Below are 16303 nucleotides of genomic sequence, written 5' to 3'. Positions count from 1 at the left end.
CTACAGCTATAATGGGCATTAACAACCTTAAAAATTATTAAAATTTAATAAGACAATTAAGCTATATAAATATAATTTGAAACTCAGCTGTATCACCAAATCACTCCAATGTAGACTTTTTGTGCCCACTATATTACTGTGTACTGTAACGATGATCTTAAAACCCTCAATATCGTAATATCGTCCTATTCCTGAGTTGTCATCTCTACTTTAACAAACGACACATAGGAGTTCGTTTCGAACCTTTATTGCGCAAATTAGGCGCATTAGGGTGACAGTTAAAACTGTTATGAAGTTCAATCGTTGTATACTAGTCACAATGGAGGTTGCTATAACGCCTGACTATAACAGCTATATAAAGTCGTGAAGTAAACCTTTACATCAACTATTAATAGGTCGTTTTTGCTATATAAACTTATAGAGCCAAACTGTGTTGTCAAACGCTTTTACACAACAATCAGTCACCACCAAAACCTTTATACATCATTTACCCAGCTTTTTTGAGATATAAGGTTTGGTTATAGGGCAAAATTGTTAGTTGGGTTTGACTTTGTGTTCGTAGGTACGATTACTGAGCGATCGGTTCTGAATATTAGATTGGATTTCCAAAAAATGCCCGAAATTTTATTTACCAACGAATTCTATATCATCCTAATTTTTAGGTTTATTTTGTAAAGGCGTATTAGGTAGATATTATACAGGCAGCTGGTAGAGGCGTCGCTTTTATAACCGAATAATTATATCATCGGCAATACTTAATAATTAAATATTTACCTGTTTAGCAAAAATACCTAAATGAGATGTTATGACATGACATTACCTAACAATATGATACGATATTCCTACACCTGCATGTATGTTGATAAAATCTATACCTAAAATAACATCAAGGCTGTAGGTGTCTTTAATCAAATAAACAATAAAAAATGTTTTTACTCATTACCGTTACTTCAGAACCTTATAATCGGGTAGGGTACCAAAATATAGTAGTTTTTCGCCCGTATGCTCGGATGTCTAACCATCCGGGAGCCATTGGAAGCGAGCGCTTTGAACCGGTCCATGTTAAAAAGGCGCCTAGCTTTTTGGGGATAAAAGACTAAGGAGTGTGGGAGACCCCACGGTGCAACGCCTGTTACGGCACATCCCTAGGTGCCCTAGGGTCAACCGATCCATCTAGGAGTCATTGGGGAAGGCCATTGTTGTGGTTAAGTAATATGATGACCACAAATATCTAAATAGGTGATGACATAGGTAAACATCGAATAATGAAATGCTTTAAATTCCTCTCAATCAATCCTTTTCAATATTATCACGCGTTGAATGCGTGGATCAATTTGTAAATAAGGACAAAATACTAAGCACACACATGACTCCTGTGCCTATCAATTGCTTTTCGTTCAAATGGAAATCCCGATGGATATAATTATAATAAGCATTTTACTGACATAATTACCTATATTAATATTTTGTATAGTAACACGTTTGTCAGAGATACCCTTTATAAGGGAAAGGGAATATTTTACCACCATGTTTACTTTAACGAAAAGTTCAGTGAATATTACAAAAAGCACATTTTAATAAACCACAAAAAGTTTTACTTTAAGTCCCTTGGTCAGTTCTTTAAGTCTTATAAAGGGTCAAATGGCGCTATGCGAAGCTTAACAAGCTTAACCTTTAAAACTCTGATCTCTATCCTTTTTTTAAGGGGGGAAATCATCCAATGATTCTCCCGCCCTGTAATTTTTTTATGGTATAAGCCGGTATACAAGCAAGCAGCACCAGATGGCAAGCAATCACTGCCGCCCATGGACACCCGAAACACCAGAGGCGGTACAAGTGCGTTGCCGGCCTTTTGGGAGTTAGGAATTTAAGCGTTACGGCAAAGTAAAGGAGTCGTCTAGCAGTTGATTGTCACAAGCTGTTGATGATGTTGACTGCAAGATTGTTGAGTAGTTGCAAGAGCATCTTCTAAGCTAGCTCTACTTAAAGATCTTTACTTATGGAGATACTAATGACCAAAGAAGAGGTTTCCGCTTCGATTCCCGGATCGTACAAAAGTTTACTGTTAGGCTATTCTGTAACTTTCAATTCGAAAGATCGCAGGGAACTCGATCGTGGTCTGCCATTTATTGTTATGAGAATAATCTCGAACAATGACACACTTCGATCTTTCGAATAGATAGCTTAGTTGAGTTGTTCAGTCTCGGTAACTTTATATCATTTGAAACATACCTATATACTTGTAGGTACCTGTGTACCTTATACTTAATATATTACGTGGAACGTATAACTGGGTGTCAGTGTCACATTTTCATAAAGAGCTCCTCTAATAAAATTAATCGTTCGGGGAATGAAATGTTACTATCATAATACCACGCTTGTTATTCTACGAAGAGGTAGCTAGAAATGTATTTACACTCCCACATGGGAGGGAGTGAATTTACCAATATACTTTACGAGTACCTAGAGGTAATAGAGGGACGGAATTGTACAGTGCAGGGTTTCCATCAAAGTACCTATATCATTAAATGGTCTTGTATCCCATTATATAAATAATGCTTGATATAATTATTATAGCTAGCCTAACCTAGGTTTCGAACTGAAGCCAATCAATAAGGCAATTCAATAACAATAATAATTAAGATATTGATTTTGATTGTGCAATCACACACTTGTATATTGGTGCTAAGTAGTATTACTAACCAAGTTTTTATCTTGTCAGGAACCTAAATCAACAATCATGATGACTAACTCAGTAACTTTGTATATTTGTATACTTATAATACTTACTGTTTAAGGATTACTCCAATATTTCACAACTGCATGTCATTCATTGTCATGCCCATTCATCCAAACCTCAACATAAAAAAATAATATTTGACTATTATAATCCCCCTTATCTTATCTATTGGGTATTTCGTTTCATATATTTCATGGTATCATGAAATAAGTAATAAGAAAATATAACTTGGTTTTCCGGTTTCGTTTTTGACAGCCAGTTATTTCTTTATCTAGATGGCGTAGTCGTCGTTTTTGGCTACGCGGTCACGAGACTTTGTTGGATAGTTTTATGTGCAATCTAAATCAATCAAAGTTGATGTTCAATTAGTATATTATTAATATTGAGTTCTCATTCTAAAGTTTTTATTTCACCTATAAGTAATATCAACATCTTCAGCCGGAGAAAGCCAAAATTAAGTTTAGAGGATTATGCTGCCTGTCCCTCAGTTGCTACCTCTGTTGTTGGTAGTCTCTTCTTACACGTACTTGACTCCAACCAATTCTGCTTGATGTTTAACATATTTTATTATAAGAAGGAAATACAACAACAAGAAACAGTTATCTAGAGATTGCATGAAAAATAAATAGAAAGCACTTAAAGTCAGCTCATTTTTTTATACGTGACGGCAGAAAGAGAAAAAAACGCGTTCTACAACGCTTATAGCCTATTTTGGTAATGGTAAGACTGTGGATAGGTAACTACACACTTCTCTTACTTCCTCCACTTTTATTTTCCTACGTTAGTCATCATAAATATTTGTCATAGGTACATGATTCATGACATTCTTTAGGTATTAGTAATCCTAATATGTAGTTACACAAAAATTTTAAATACTTCCTTTTCAAATCGAAACACTACCTACCTAGTACCTACACATATGTACAACAAGGCTATCAGTAGGTTGGCAAGGTAGGCATATTTAAAATTTAATTATAAACGATTGAACACGTAAGAAATAGGCAATCAGAACTTTCATGATTAAACTACTTATAAGTATACACTTGGGTACGTGGTACGTACGTAGGTATATCATCAATCTCGTTCTCTATGGGCTTAAGTATAATGGCTACTGCGCCGCGCGCAGATCGATGCGCAGCTTCTACCCCGTCCTCTATCTAAACATAGCAGCACATCAACCTACCCCAGTCTCTCCAATTCATTTTACACATTTTCAACTTTAAAATCTTTATAATAGAACTCAAAATCTCTTTGAGAAATCTGATAGATTGATCCAAACTTTATTATTTGCGTGACTGATTGATGCTATCAATTTGTTAGTAGATTTGTTGGTTTAAAATATCTAGGTAATGTGGACTTCTGTCGTGCTCTACGATACGAACCTACGGGGAAAATCGTGATGTTTTTCATAATATGTAGGTAACTATGTACCTATAGGTAAAACTACAGGTAATGTGATTAAAAGTGCACTATAACCGTAGATTATAAACATCACTGTTAACCACGGTATTCTCCGTTGTGGTAAGCAGAATCCTACCTACCCACCTATTTGCGGTTACTAAGATTAGTCACTACAAGTATAGGTAAGGTTGGTAGCTTATTAAGAAACACCTGTGACCTGACACAATTTCAGACCATGACCTAGAATCGAGAATTAATTAATTAAAATACTACATCATCAGTCTGTTTACATCCCTGCTGACAGGCCTTCCTAATAACTCTCGATTTTGATCTTCACTTCAGCTATTGGATCAGACTATCCTTAGTCACTCCATCTCCTCCTTCACACTGAATACTGAAACTACTCTACTCACGCGTAAGGCACGTTACGCCTTACACTACGCTTGGTACGCTTTTTTTTTCTAAGGGAGAAAAAATCATTCAATGACTTCTCTCACCTTGGGCGAGCCAAAAGGGAGTGTCAAACTCTTACTGACTAAAAACCACTCGTTCCTTACTTAATCCCGCCCGGAGCCCGGAGTCTGTGTTTCCTGATGGGTATAACTTGGGTGTCTTCAAGGTCCGAGTGAATAGGTTGCTTATGGGCAGACGTGCTCCACCGTAGGCCGCATCATCACTTACCATCAGGTGAGATAGCGGCCAAACGTCGACCCATTAAATGTAAAAAAAAAAAAAAAAAAAGCCCGCTAGGTAGTCCGCAGCTCCAGGCGCTTGATACGCTACGTTTGGTATAAGTACGTACCGCAAATAGTTGGTCATAATAATTATAATGTATAGGTAAGTACTAGGTACCTTAGTCAGTCTACGTATAAAATCTGAAACCTACTATTCAACCAATGACAAGCCTCCTATGCAACCATTTGTTACCTGCCAAAGTACCTGCCTGCATTATACTTTTTTGCTTTCCTTTTCGTTCTTGCATAGACCTAATACAAAATGTGTTTAATAATAATAATTTCTCAGAACTTGTTCTGCACAAATCCGGTTTGAACCAATCTATATCTACGCACCTACATAAGTCAGCCTGCATAGATCCTTGCAGTTTTTATTGCAGAGCTCAAGTCATAATGGACGTTATTGATTTTCGTCTAGTACCAGATTACCTTGACACAAAACTCTGACGACTTCACAGAAACTATTCCATTTTCTCAGAATTTGATATGAATGATGCATGTTTCTCCTTTTGTTCCTTTGTGACGAAGCGAAAATATGCAGTTGGTTTAGAAAAAATATTAAATTATAGTTTAATTTTTTTTATAGTTAAACATTTCTGAATAAATAGTAAACTTTTTTTTAAATAGAACCATTTATATACCAAAAAAAAACAAAATCCATTCCAGAGGTACCTGTACTACCTTTCCGTTTTTTTTTCTAAATGTTTCTCTATCCACTATTTAGTGTTTACAGGTAACTCATTGAATTTTTCATGACTTTCATATTATACCGACTAACGTATTCACTTCACTTTTCATCCAAGGTTACACACATATACACCTAGGATTAAATGTTAACTAGTACTAGTTAGATACTAAGTTACTTGCTAGTTAATTTCAATACTGGTCAAGTGCTAAGATCTCGAAGATGTTTCTACCTTCAATTAATTTTCTGTTACTTATTTAATATTATTCTCACCCTTGAATTTTTTTTAATGCTAATCATAAATACTCCTAGACGCACTGAAGCTGATTCTAGGCCTGCCTGCTGATATTAGACTGAGTGAGGGAGGGAGGCGTCTGCAACTATCATAACAAATATCAAAACGCTGCTAAACGTTATCTGTTACGTAACTAACAAAACGTATTTGACAGTGACAGCTTGACTGACATTTCACTTGCCTGCCATTGTTATTCTTGTGAAAACGTAAACAGGCAAAAAATATCTGTTTTTCAAATTACTGAATGAAAAATATTATAATAGTGTTAATTTATTAATGTTTAGAATAAATAAATAAGCAGTTAATTGATTATCATCGTGTAAAACTAGTTTTTTACATGAACATGTATCTGTAAAAGTGTTTATAGTTTAGTCTATTTAATCCGTAGTTTATTTAGATATCTACAATAAAACTTCTATGATTTTAATATGGGAGACGTCAGAATATGTCGTATTTGCTTAAACACAGATGTAGAGATGCAGGATTTATTGTCCTACCCTTTAGAAACATATTTTGCATCAATGATGATTGAAAGTAAGGTGGGTATGTTTTAATAACTTTTTTCTTAATACCCACAAATAATTTGTAACCGATGTTTATTATGAAATGGATGTAGTCATGTGGTTGAGGTTTATGTACCTGTAATGATTAAGTATTTTATAAAAACTTATGTTTAACGTTTAACAGTAAATTTTCCAGAAGCAAATATTTTATTTTAAAATTGCACAATAGTGTCTGTTTGTGAGAGGTGAATACAGACAGAAAAGGGATAAATCATCATCATAATTTCAGCTACAAGATGTCCACTGCTAAACATAGGCGTCCCCCAATGACCTTCAGATAGGTGTCAGAAAATTTTTCATTTCCTATTCACCCTACTTCTTGGGAAATTCTTCATAGAATCTGTTCACCCTTCCCTCTTCTGTCTCTATTCATCCCTATTTGCCCAAGTTTTCAGTACAAGTATTACATTATAACATTGTTTATTTCATTTCAGCCCCTCTACCCCAACTTGCCACCATATGCTTGCTATCAATGTGCTGCTCTTGTGAAGAAGTTCCACTTATTCAGACAGAAATGTTTACAAAGTCAAGTTCTGTTATGTGGAATAATTGATGATTGTGGAAAGGTAGGTGTTTCTTATCTTTGTGAGAATAAGATACTATTTTGTAACATATTAAAAAAAAAACATTAAATACTTCTATTTATAATTAAAAAAAGTTACATACAATTAATATATCTTAAACATCTAAATTGGTCTCACATAGTTAATTGAAGAACTATAATTTAGGTAACAATTCCATCTACTTAAACAATTGTTAATGTAAAATTTTGATCATGAAATGTGAATAGTTCTCATTTAATTTTGTAATAGTAAAATCCTTATGTAATATAATTTAGAGACTATTATTGCTATAAAATTTTTGGTTTAATGCAAATCATATCTATGAATTTAAAACATCTCAATTAATTTTCTGTTAATCTCTTTTCCAGGTGACGCCAACCCTAATAAAATCAATAGACAAGCAAAACCTCCTTACTATTTCAAATGTGACACAGATAAGTATAGAACAAGACACCACAGATTGCATAGACATAGACCGGCCAGTATTTGTCACAGAGGTCATTAAAAAGGAGTATCACGATGATGATTTAGATGTCCCAGATCATTGCAGCCCGTGTAATGGCTCCAGTGACGATGAAAGCAAGAATAGTGAGAAACTTCAGGATTTGGAGAAGGTGGAAATCCAGGTGAAAATGGATGAAGATGAAGATGAGTCTGAGGTACTTAATATGTTTTTGCAATGTAATATCTGTAATTTTTGTAGTTTTTTTAAAAAGCTCCTGATCACCATATTAGATAAAACACGTTTTAAATGAGAACCATACCTTAAAGTTAATGCTTGCGACTAGTCTACCAATCAAATAGCTTTATAATTATGTGGAATGCTTACTATTATCGTCGGCGGTATTTCCGAACCGATAAGACCTTCAAACATTCAGGAAAAAAGCGTATTCCATTTTAAAAGGCTGGCAACGAAACCTGTAGCTCTTCTGGTGTTGCGGGTGTCCATAGGCGGCGCTGATCACTTACCATCAGGTGACCCGTGTGCTTGTTTGCCCCCTGCTATTATAAAAAAATTACCATTAATCATCATATTTATGCCATGTAACTGTATGCTGCACCACTATAACCATCTACAGAATGATTTTAAAGAACAAACAATATTTTTTCAGCTTCCAGAAACAATAGTAGATGTGCCAAAAATACCTGTAAGAAAACCACGGCTGGGTCCATCCAAGAAGGAAGGGAGATCAAAGAGAGTGACCACTAAAGCAAAGAAAAGAATGAACAAGATAAAGGATGCTGTGCCAACTGAAGACAATACTGATATGGATGATATTACCGTTGTTACTTTATCAGTAAGTTTCAGGTATTCAGTGTCGTAGTGTGGGATAGGCATAGCAGATGGATCACCTGATGGTAAGCAATCGCCGCCGCCCATGGACACCCGAAACACCAGAGGCGTTACAATTGCTTTACCGGCTTTTTGGGGATTAGGAATTTATGAGTTGTTGGGGGCTGATTCCCTCTGGGAAAGATTGGGAAGCCCCCCCCCTTCCCAATCTTAGCCCCCCGGCTAATTGGGCTTCCGATCACATCACTCACACAACACAAGCGTTGTTTCATGTCGGTTTTCTGTGAGGTCGTGGTATCACTCCGGCCGAGCCGTAGCATGGCTTTCCCACACTTGCTACGGCAATATTTTAATATCTTAATTACTAATCCTTTTTCTTCTTCTGTATTTCTCCTTTTAGTTAGAGGAGCAGCTAGAAGAGATGAACAAGCGCAAGCAGTCGTCGAACTACCTGGACTGTCCGTACCAGTGCAACCTCTGCTACAAAGGGTTCAACAACACACACACGTGGAAACATCATCTAACTAAACATTCGCCGGTCAGTTGTAAACTACATTGTTTTATTGTAGAAGGAATTTGTGAAATCTTTTTATTATTATTTATTACATAACGTCACGCTTTTTTGTCCCCGAAATTTACGAAAAATCGAAAAAAGCCCAGTAATAGATACTTTGCCCGCCCTGGGAATCGAACCCGAGACACCTTGTTCGGCAGTCACACTTGCGACCACTCTAACTGCGAGGCAGAGAATATTCAGTATCACTGCAAAAGTCAAAAATTCCAAAAATCTAACCCCGAAAATGTTTGCTCTGCCGCGATTATGCTGTTCAACCATAAATTAACTAATATAAAAACTAATATAAATCGCCAAATATAAAAAAAAAATTGGCGATTAGTGGTAAAATAATGTTGAATTATTTCCAGACCGCAGGAGACATAGAATGCACAATATGCAAGTACAGGTTCAAAACGAAGCGCAACCTGCAGCGACACGCACTCAACCACGGGAAGAAATTCGTCTGCAAGCTATGTCCGTACAACTCTAGTAATATGTAAGTACTCAGTATTTCAAACAGCTCACTTTTACTAATATACAGGGTTAAAGGGTAAGTCGACCTAAATCCTTTAAGACGTGATAGTTTACATCATTCCTGACTGATTTGACCATGGGACCCCATATCCCAAACTTAACCGTTTTCAAATTATCGGCATTTTAACTTTTTTGATAAAATTTCCCATTTTTTTGGCTATTTCTCCCTTGTTTTGTCTTTGGTGGCTAAATTTTGTTTTGTTTTTGCTTTTTTGTGTAGTAGATTAGTTGCTTTATTATTTAGAAAACTAAAACTGTAAATAACTGTACCAACTGAGTCGTAGCAGACGATCGAATGTTAAAAAAAGTAAATAAATTTGTGATAAGTTGTTTTTCTTTGTAAGATATTAAAAAAAAGTCTATGACAACTGTTCTGCAAATGTGCGTTAACTAGCGCGATCTAGTGAGCAAAATTACAGTATTAAGTACCCTACTAAGAAGATTATATTATATAGTATCGGTGTATTTCAGAACCACAGTGAGGCAGCATCAAGGTTCACACAAGGGAATCACATATAAATGCAAATATTGTGACGAGGTTTTCACGTAAGCTATTTTTCATTTATAAATATCAGATTTTCATTAAAAAATTAAATGCCTCACGTTTGAATTTTGAACCTTTAAAAAATCTAATTTCTTATACACATAACACTCAGATTCGGAACAATGTTTTACATATTACATAAAAAAACCACTTCGTTAATATGCAAACCGACTGCACGGTTGGTGCGGTGGCTGGTCATCCAGCTGCCGTGCAATGTGTGACAGTGACACTCGGAAGAACTCTTTGTGTGATTCACAAATTGTTGTTATGAGTCTGGGAATCATGTGTATATGAAATTGTACGTTTGTAAACGCACTCACGACACAGGAGAAAACACTAGAGTGGATCAACATTTTAATAAAAAAATAATAATAATAAAACGCTATTTTTGCCCCATCTATAACATAACTAGGGGATTTTTTATTTATTTATTTTTTTTAGGGTGGAAAATCATCCAATGACTTCTCCCGCCTTGGGCGAGGCGAGAGGGAGTGTCAGACTCTTACTGACTAAAAACCACCCCGTTCCTACTCCTGCCCGTCGAGCCGGAGCCCCGGTAAACCCGCTAGGTTGTCCGCAGCTCCGGATTAGGCATCAGCCCTACTGGGCCCCATCTGTGGTGGTCTGATGGCTCTTTGAGGCGCGCGCAGAACGCGACGCGCCGCACGCACGGGTCTAGTTCTGGTCGGGCGGCGAACTACCCTTGCTCGCCGTCCGCAGGCCCGCACTTACGGTGGCCGGAGATCGTCGCGCGATCCCCGACGCCCGGAGTGTCTCTCGCGACGGCTGGGGCGTGAGGAGGTTCGTTCTCTCACGCGCCCCGCCTCCTCCTTAGCTAGCATGACTGCTTCGCAGAAGGAGGAGACGGCATCCCAGTCCCCCTCGCTCCGCACCATGGCTTGTATCAGTGCCGGACGCGAGAGGGCGCCGTCGCCGACCACATCCCTGAGGACACGGCGGTGCTCAGCCCACGCAGGGCAGACCGCAAGCGTATGTTCCACCGTGTCCTCCGGGCGGTCTTCGCAGTGATGACACCCGGGCGTCAAGGCTCGGATACCGGTTAAATTTTCAAACCGTTATTATGTACTTGTACGCAAAACCTTTACATTGGGTTTCGTTCGCGAAACCGGTTTTTTTAAACCGGTATTTGGAACAGTATTTTCATAAAGGTTTTTTCGGATTAACCGGTTTAGAGCAATAAAAACCGGTTAATACGACGCACATCAAAGAAACGCCGCGCGCTGTTCAGCTTATTTCAATAATAATATTTCAACGCGTGTACCGACATGCCATCGTCGAATAAACCGGTTAATTTAGGTTAAAATAAAGTTCTTTAATGTTCACGTTCTTAAGAAAAGTTCGGAGGAAAACCGATATAAACCGGTATTAACCGGTATTTTTTAAACCGGTTCCGAGCCTTGCCGGGCGTTTCCTCCCGCCCAATCAGAAACAGGAACCTACCGAAGCTTCCATGTCCGGTAAGCACCTGCGTCAGGCGGTAGGTGAGGACACCGTGGCGCCTCTCTAGCCACTCCTCAAAGAGGGGACTTACCGCTGCAATGACAGCGAGCCCAGCCCTCGGTTGCGACAGTCGTTGCCGCCATTCCGCCATGAGATCGCGCCGGAGCTCGTCCCGCCACGCACTAATCTGGCGCGGCAGTGGAGTTTCGCCCCGGCGACGTGCGTCGGCGCGCAAACTAAAGACGCGCGCGAGCACCTTCGCCTCCAAATCCCACGGCGGGAGTCCGGCAAGGAGGTTAGCCGCCTCTCCGGAGATCGTGCGATATCCGCGGAATAACTAGGGGATAGTTTCACATACTATATTCATATCTACCTACCCCTTACAGAGTGAGAACAACGTATGTAAGCCACATGCGAGTAAAGCATCCGTCAGAGAACATATGTGGGTACTGCGGGTACTCCTTCTACAGTAAACGAGGACTTGTTGTACATAAGAATATGGTACATAAGGACTATGATGAGGTGAGTGACGTAATTTGTACTTAGTTTTTAAACTGACATGGTCACTAACACTAGAATTGGAACTTAAAACGGGATATTTACCATGTTTTTGTGGTGCTTGCAACAGTGCCGAAATATCGGAAACTCATAAAAATTGAAAAACATGGTAAATATCCCGTTTTAATTTCCAATTCTTGTGCTTAGTATTGGTAGTATACTACGGTAGTGTTATTCGTATGTGGGTAAATAATATGTATAAGAGGGAAGATGACTAATTTTTATTTTAATGTCCGTCTTATGGATTGTTTGTAAAGATTTGATTTTGTGTTTTTTATTTTCTTACGGAAACAAATACATACTTTCAAAGATATGAAATATCGCGTAACGTCACTTCTAGGTACGTTTTATACGTAGAAATGACATATTTGCTCTCATTCGCAAACTTTGATTCTTTTTATTGTTGTCCTATACGACGAAAAAGGTATGTGTGTATTTTTTTTCATTACCTAACTGAGAGACTAAATAAATTTTTAATTCTCATGCGCCGTCATCTATATTGTTGAATTATTTGTTACTTCTTTAGATAAAACCAGAAGAGAATACAGAAGACGGTCCATACTGCGCGGAGTGCGACGTGAAGTTCGTGTCGAGCGTAGCGTACAAGCGGCACATGGTCATGTCGGTCAAACACACGCAGAGCACGGACTCTATGTAAGTGGATATAAGGGTTACTTTAGCTTGACATTACTGCGCGGAGTGTCACATGAAGTTTGGTCATGTCGGTCAAACACACGCAGAGCACGGACTCTATGTAAGTGGATATAAGGGTTACTTTAGCTTGACATTACTGCGCGGAGTGCGACGTGAAGTTTGGTCATGTCGGTCAAACACACGCAGAGCACGGACTCTATGTAAGTGGATATAAGGGTTACTTTAGCTTGGCATTACTGCGCGGAGTGCGACGTGAAGTTTGGTCATGTCGGTCAAACACACGCAGAGCACGGACTCTATGTAAGTGGATATAAGGGTTACTTTAGCTTGGCATTACTGCGCATTATAAGACTTATACATATTACTTTCCCTCAGTAACGGTTGTCGTGTATGTGGAGCCACGTTCTCGGACCCTGAGGAGTTGAGGGTCCACCATCGCAAGGAACACCCCAAGAGACAACCCGTACATTATCGGCTAAAGGGCGCTAAGACAAAATGGCCGGCACGATGTGAACATGTAAGTTTGGACCTTATTTTAATGTTGTTGTGGTGGGTTTTGCTTTGCAGATTTTTTAAACGAGCTAACGAATCGCCTGATGGTAAGCAATCGACGTCCATAGTAGTCGTACGTTGCTGGACTTTTGGGGTGTTGGGGAATACGAATGGTGGGGGGAGACTGTGCTGTGCAGAACATAATTGACTTCCACATGGGTCATCGGTCGGTGGACCACTGAACCGACCAATACTTACAAAAGATGTGTGGCTTTATTAAAAACCTTATAATTTAGTATAACAATAGCTTTAGTTTCTGTACTAGTAGTTTCTGTACTAGCAGTAATTTACTAATTACTGTGCTGACTATACTTATATCTAATGGAGAAAAGCTCTACTAGTTTCGAGTCACAGATAGACTAGATCTACATCATAAGCAGTGTGCGCAGACACAGCAACTTCGCGCAGCCTACTGACTGTGACTCGGAACTAGTAGAGCTTTTCTCCATTAATATAAGTATAGTCAGCATAGTAATTTACTAAGCAGGTAAGACAATTGTCTTAGTATAGAGACCATCCATTAATGTATGTGAGTTTTAGTTATTTTGGTATGTAGTTATTATGAAGACTAGTAACTTATGTTTTAAGTATAATTTTGTATGTTTATTCCCTGTAGTGTCCTGAAGAGATAGAGAGTGCCCGCGCGTACTGGAAGCACTTCCGACTGAAGCATCCCAACGAGAACTACCCCGTGCAGAAGAAATGTGTCTGTGATATTTGCGGGAAGAGGTTTACGGTGAGTTCTTATATTTATTTATTTATTGAAAACTACCAACGGCAAGTACCAACGGCAAGTACGAGTTATATGTACTTTCTATATAGACACCCCTGACAAACGGTGAAGGAAAACATCGTGAAAAAACCTGGGCTATAATAATATCTGAAGTTTTCAAATCGCCAACTTACATTGAGCAAGCGTGGTGATTAATGGTCAAACCTTCTCCGTGTGAGAAGAGGTCTTGTGTGAGTCTGAGGCTACGACGCTTTGGTCTGGTTAGCAGTGGCCACTTAGAGCCTGTTGATGTGTGATGATGTGAATTAAAACAATTAAACAAACAATACCTCACTATCAAACAATTTATTCTTTGGTCTGGTCAGCAGTGGCCACTTAAAAACTGTTGATGTGTAAGTCTGAAAATAATCATCAAATAATAAGAACAATCCATACCTCACTAACAAATAATTTATTGTACCCTTTAGTGCAACGCCCTGCTAGTAATGCACAAGCGCACCCACTTCGGCGAGCGTCCGTACAAGTGTCCCCAGCCGCACTGCGACAAGGCTTGCTTCACTGCCTTCGACCTCCGCGTGCACCAGCAGAAACATTCAGACTCGCGACCCTTCCCTTGCAATGTATGCTCCAAGGCTTTTAAGAGAAAAGAGGCGCTTGAACGACATGTAAAGGTATGTTAAAACATGTTCCCATTGGTTCTTTTCCCTATAACTTTCGTGAGACATACTGACATACTAAATTAATTACTATGTTATTGGTTTACTCACGTAGCTGTTTAACGAGGAACTCGATTATTTTCAAGCCATGCTAGAGGTTCATACATACTCATGATCAATTCGTCAAATAGTTACGTGATTAAGCCGATAACATAATAATCCTTTTTACCTTTAGTGTTCTTCTTAAACCGATATAAGTAGTAGTACCATATTACAGAATCAGTTATAAAGAATACCTATATTTTAAAATCTCATTCTTACTTCGTTCATCCCCGAATACCATCTTAATTTGAGACTGTTTTATGAGAGTGAGTACAATGAGTGAATGGTTATCACGAACCTAACTAGTCAAGTATTTGAAGTTAATTTTCAACCTTAACATTTTACAATAAAAAATAATCAATACACAGTTTATTACATTTACGTAGCTAAATCTGATCTACACATTTCGTAGCTACAAAACACATTAAACGTCATGGGGGGCAAAAGAGACCGCCGCGAGCGAAGGAGTTGCCTTCAACTGATTTTTGATGGCAGTCAAAGTCTTAATTATGTTCATTCCTGCCACAGATCCACTCAGGAGACAACCCGTACAAGTGCGAGATATGTGGCGTGGCGTTCAGTAAGTCGTGCACACGGACTCTCCACGTCCGCACCGTGCACACCAAGGAACCCGCACCCACACGGAGAAGGCGGCTTAAGGACAACAAATCATAATAGCTTAGCATCATCAGTTAAAAAATGTCGTCAGAGGCCCTGGTAATCATTGAACAATCTATCTGTTGAAGAGACAGACCTTTTGACCGCCAGAGACAGGCTAAAAAGTACCCAGGACCCACACAGTCACAACTGCAAATTTATTAATTTATTTAATGGAAATAACATACTATTAAATAACATACTTTTAAATAAACCTTTATTTTCCAATTTCCTTCACTAAATTTCTTTTCTTGACTCATTTTTATTTATTTTTAGTAGACTTATTTCTATGTAAACTCATAAAATCTTTAAAAAATACTATGTAGAGAAAAAAATCATAGTTTGGTGATGGTGCGTTTGCTGTTTTGACATGGCGGTCAAACGGTTAATGAATGTAAAAAAATTGTATTGAAAATCGATTCGAATCGACCCAAAATTAAGAGTAAATAAAGCTTATTATTGCATTTATATATTTAATTAACAACAAACAAATAAATAATATTTGAAATATGTCTGTGTTTAATTACGAATTACATGTAACTAAAGCTCCTTTCCAGTAATTATAGTTCTTAGGTCATGACCCATAAAATCTATTTTCGTATATCGCACTCTTAAGTAATTATGTATATTTATATAGTGAGATAAAATAATAAAAACATCTTCGATATGATGAAAAATTATCTTTGACTTACTGGAGGTAAATATTACGCACAAACATATTTTTAATTGATAAAATTCGATACTAGAGAAAACAATACCAAACTTAGTTAGTTACCCACCATATTACTAGAAACAAAATGGCCGAATACTTAAAAAAAAAACGAAAAAATATTATAATTTCGTAAGACTTCTTTCTGTTTTTCATAGTTTTTTATTTATCAGCAAGTCACAAATATAACATTACAGTTACTTACATAAAAGTAGCACAAATGCCTACTAAATACAAAATTTAAATATTAAAAAAATATAATATAAGAAAGAAAGGTGTGCAATTAAATTACCATTTAAAAACAAAAACGGA

General features: G+C 37.8%; 1 protein-coding gene across 1 annotated transcript; it reads left to right on the top strand.

Annotated features, from left to right (window-relative positions):
- Positions 1 to 6027: 6027 nt before the first annotated feature.
- On the top strand, positions 6028 to 15785 carry LOC118274023 (zinc finger protein ZFP2). Its single transcript, XM_050707824.1, has 13 exons — positions 6028 to 6394; positions 6853 to 6984; positions 7350 to 7640; positions 8094 to 8279; positions 8676 to 8813; positions 9200 to 9327; positions 9837 to 9911; positions 11757 to 11888; positions 12454 to 12582; positions 12958 to 13099; positions 13751 to 13870; positions 14335 to 14538; positions 15154 to 15785. The coding sequence occupies exons 1-13, from the start codon at positions 6284 to 6286 to the stop codon at positions 15298 to 15300; spliced, it is 1935 nt and encodes a 644-aa protein (XP_050563781.1). The 5' UTR covers positions 6028 to 6283; the 3' UTR covers positions 15301 to 15785.
- The last annotated feature ends 518 nt before the right edge of the window (positions 15786 to 16303 follow it).

The sequence above is a fragment of the Spodoptera frugiperda genome, chromosome 3 (genome assembly GCF_023101765.2).
Source record: "Spodoptera frugiperda isolate SF20-4 chromosome 3, AGI-APGP_CSIRO_Sfru_2.0, whole genome shotgun sequence".
Lineage (NCBI taxonomy): Eukaryota > Metazoa > Arthropoda > Insecta > Lepidoptera > Noctuidae > Spodoptera > Spodoptera frugiperda.
Note: the sequence above shows the minus strand (reverse complement) of the source record. Positions and strands in the feature narration are given on the sequence as shown.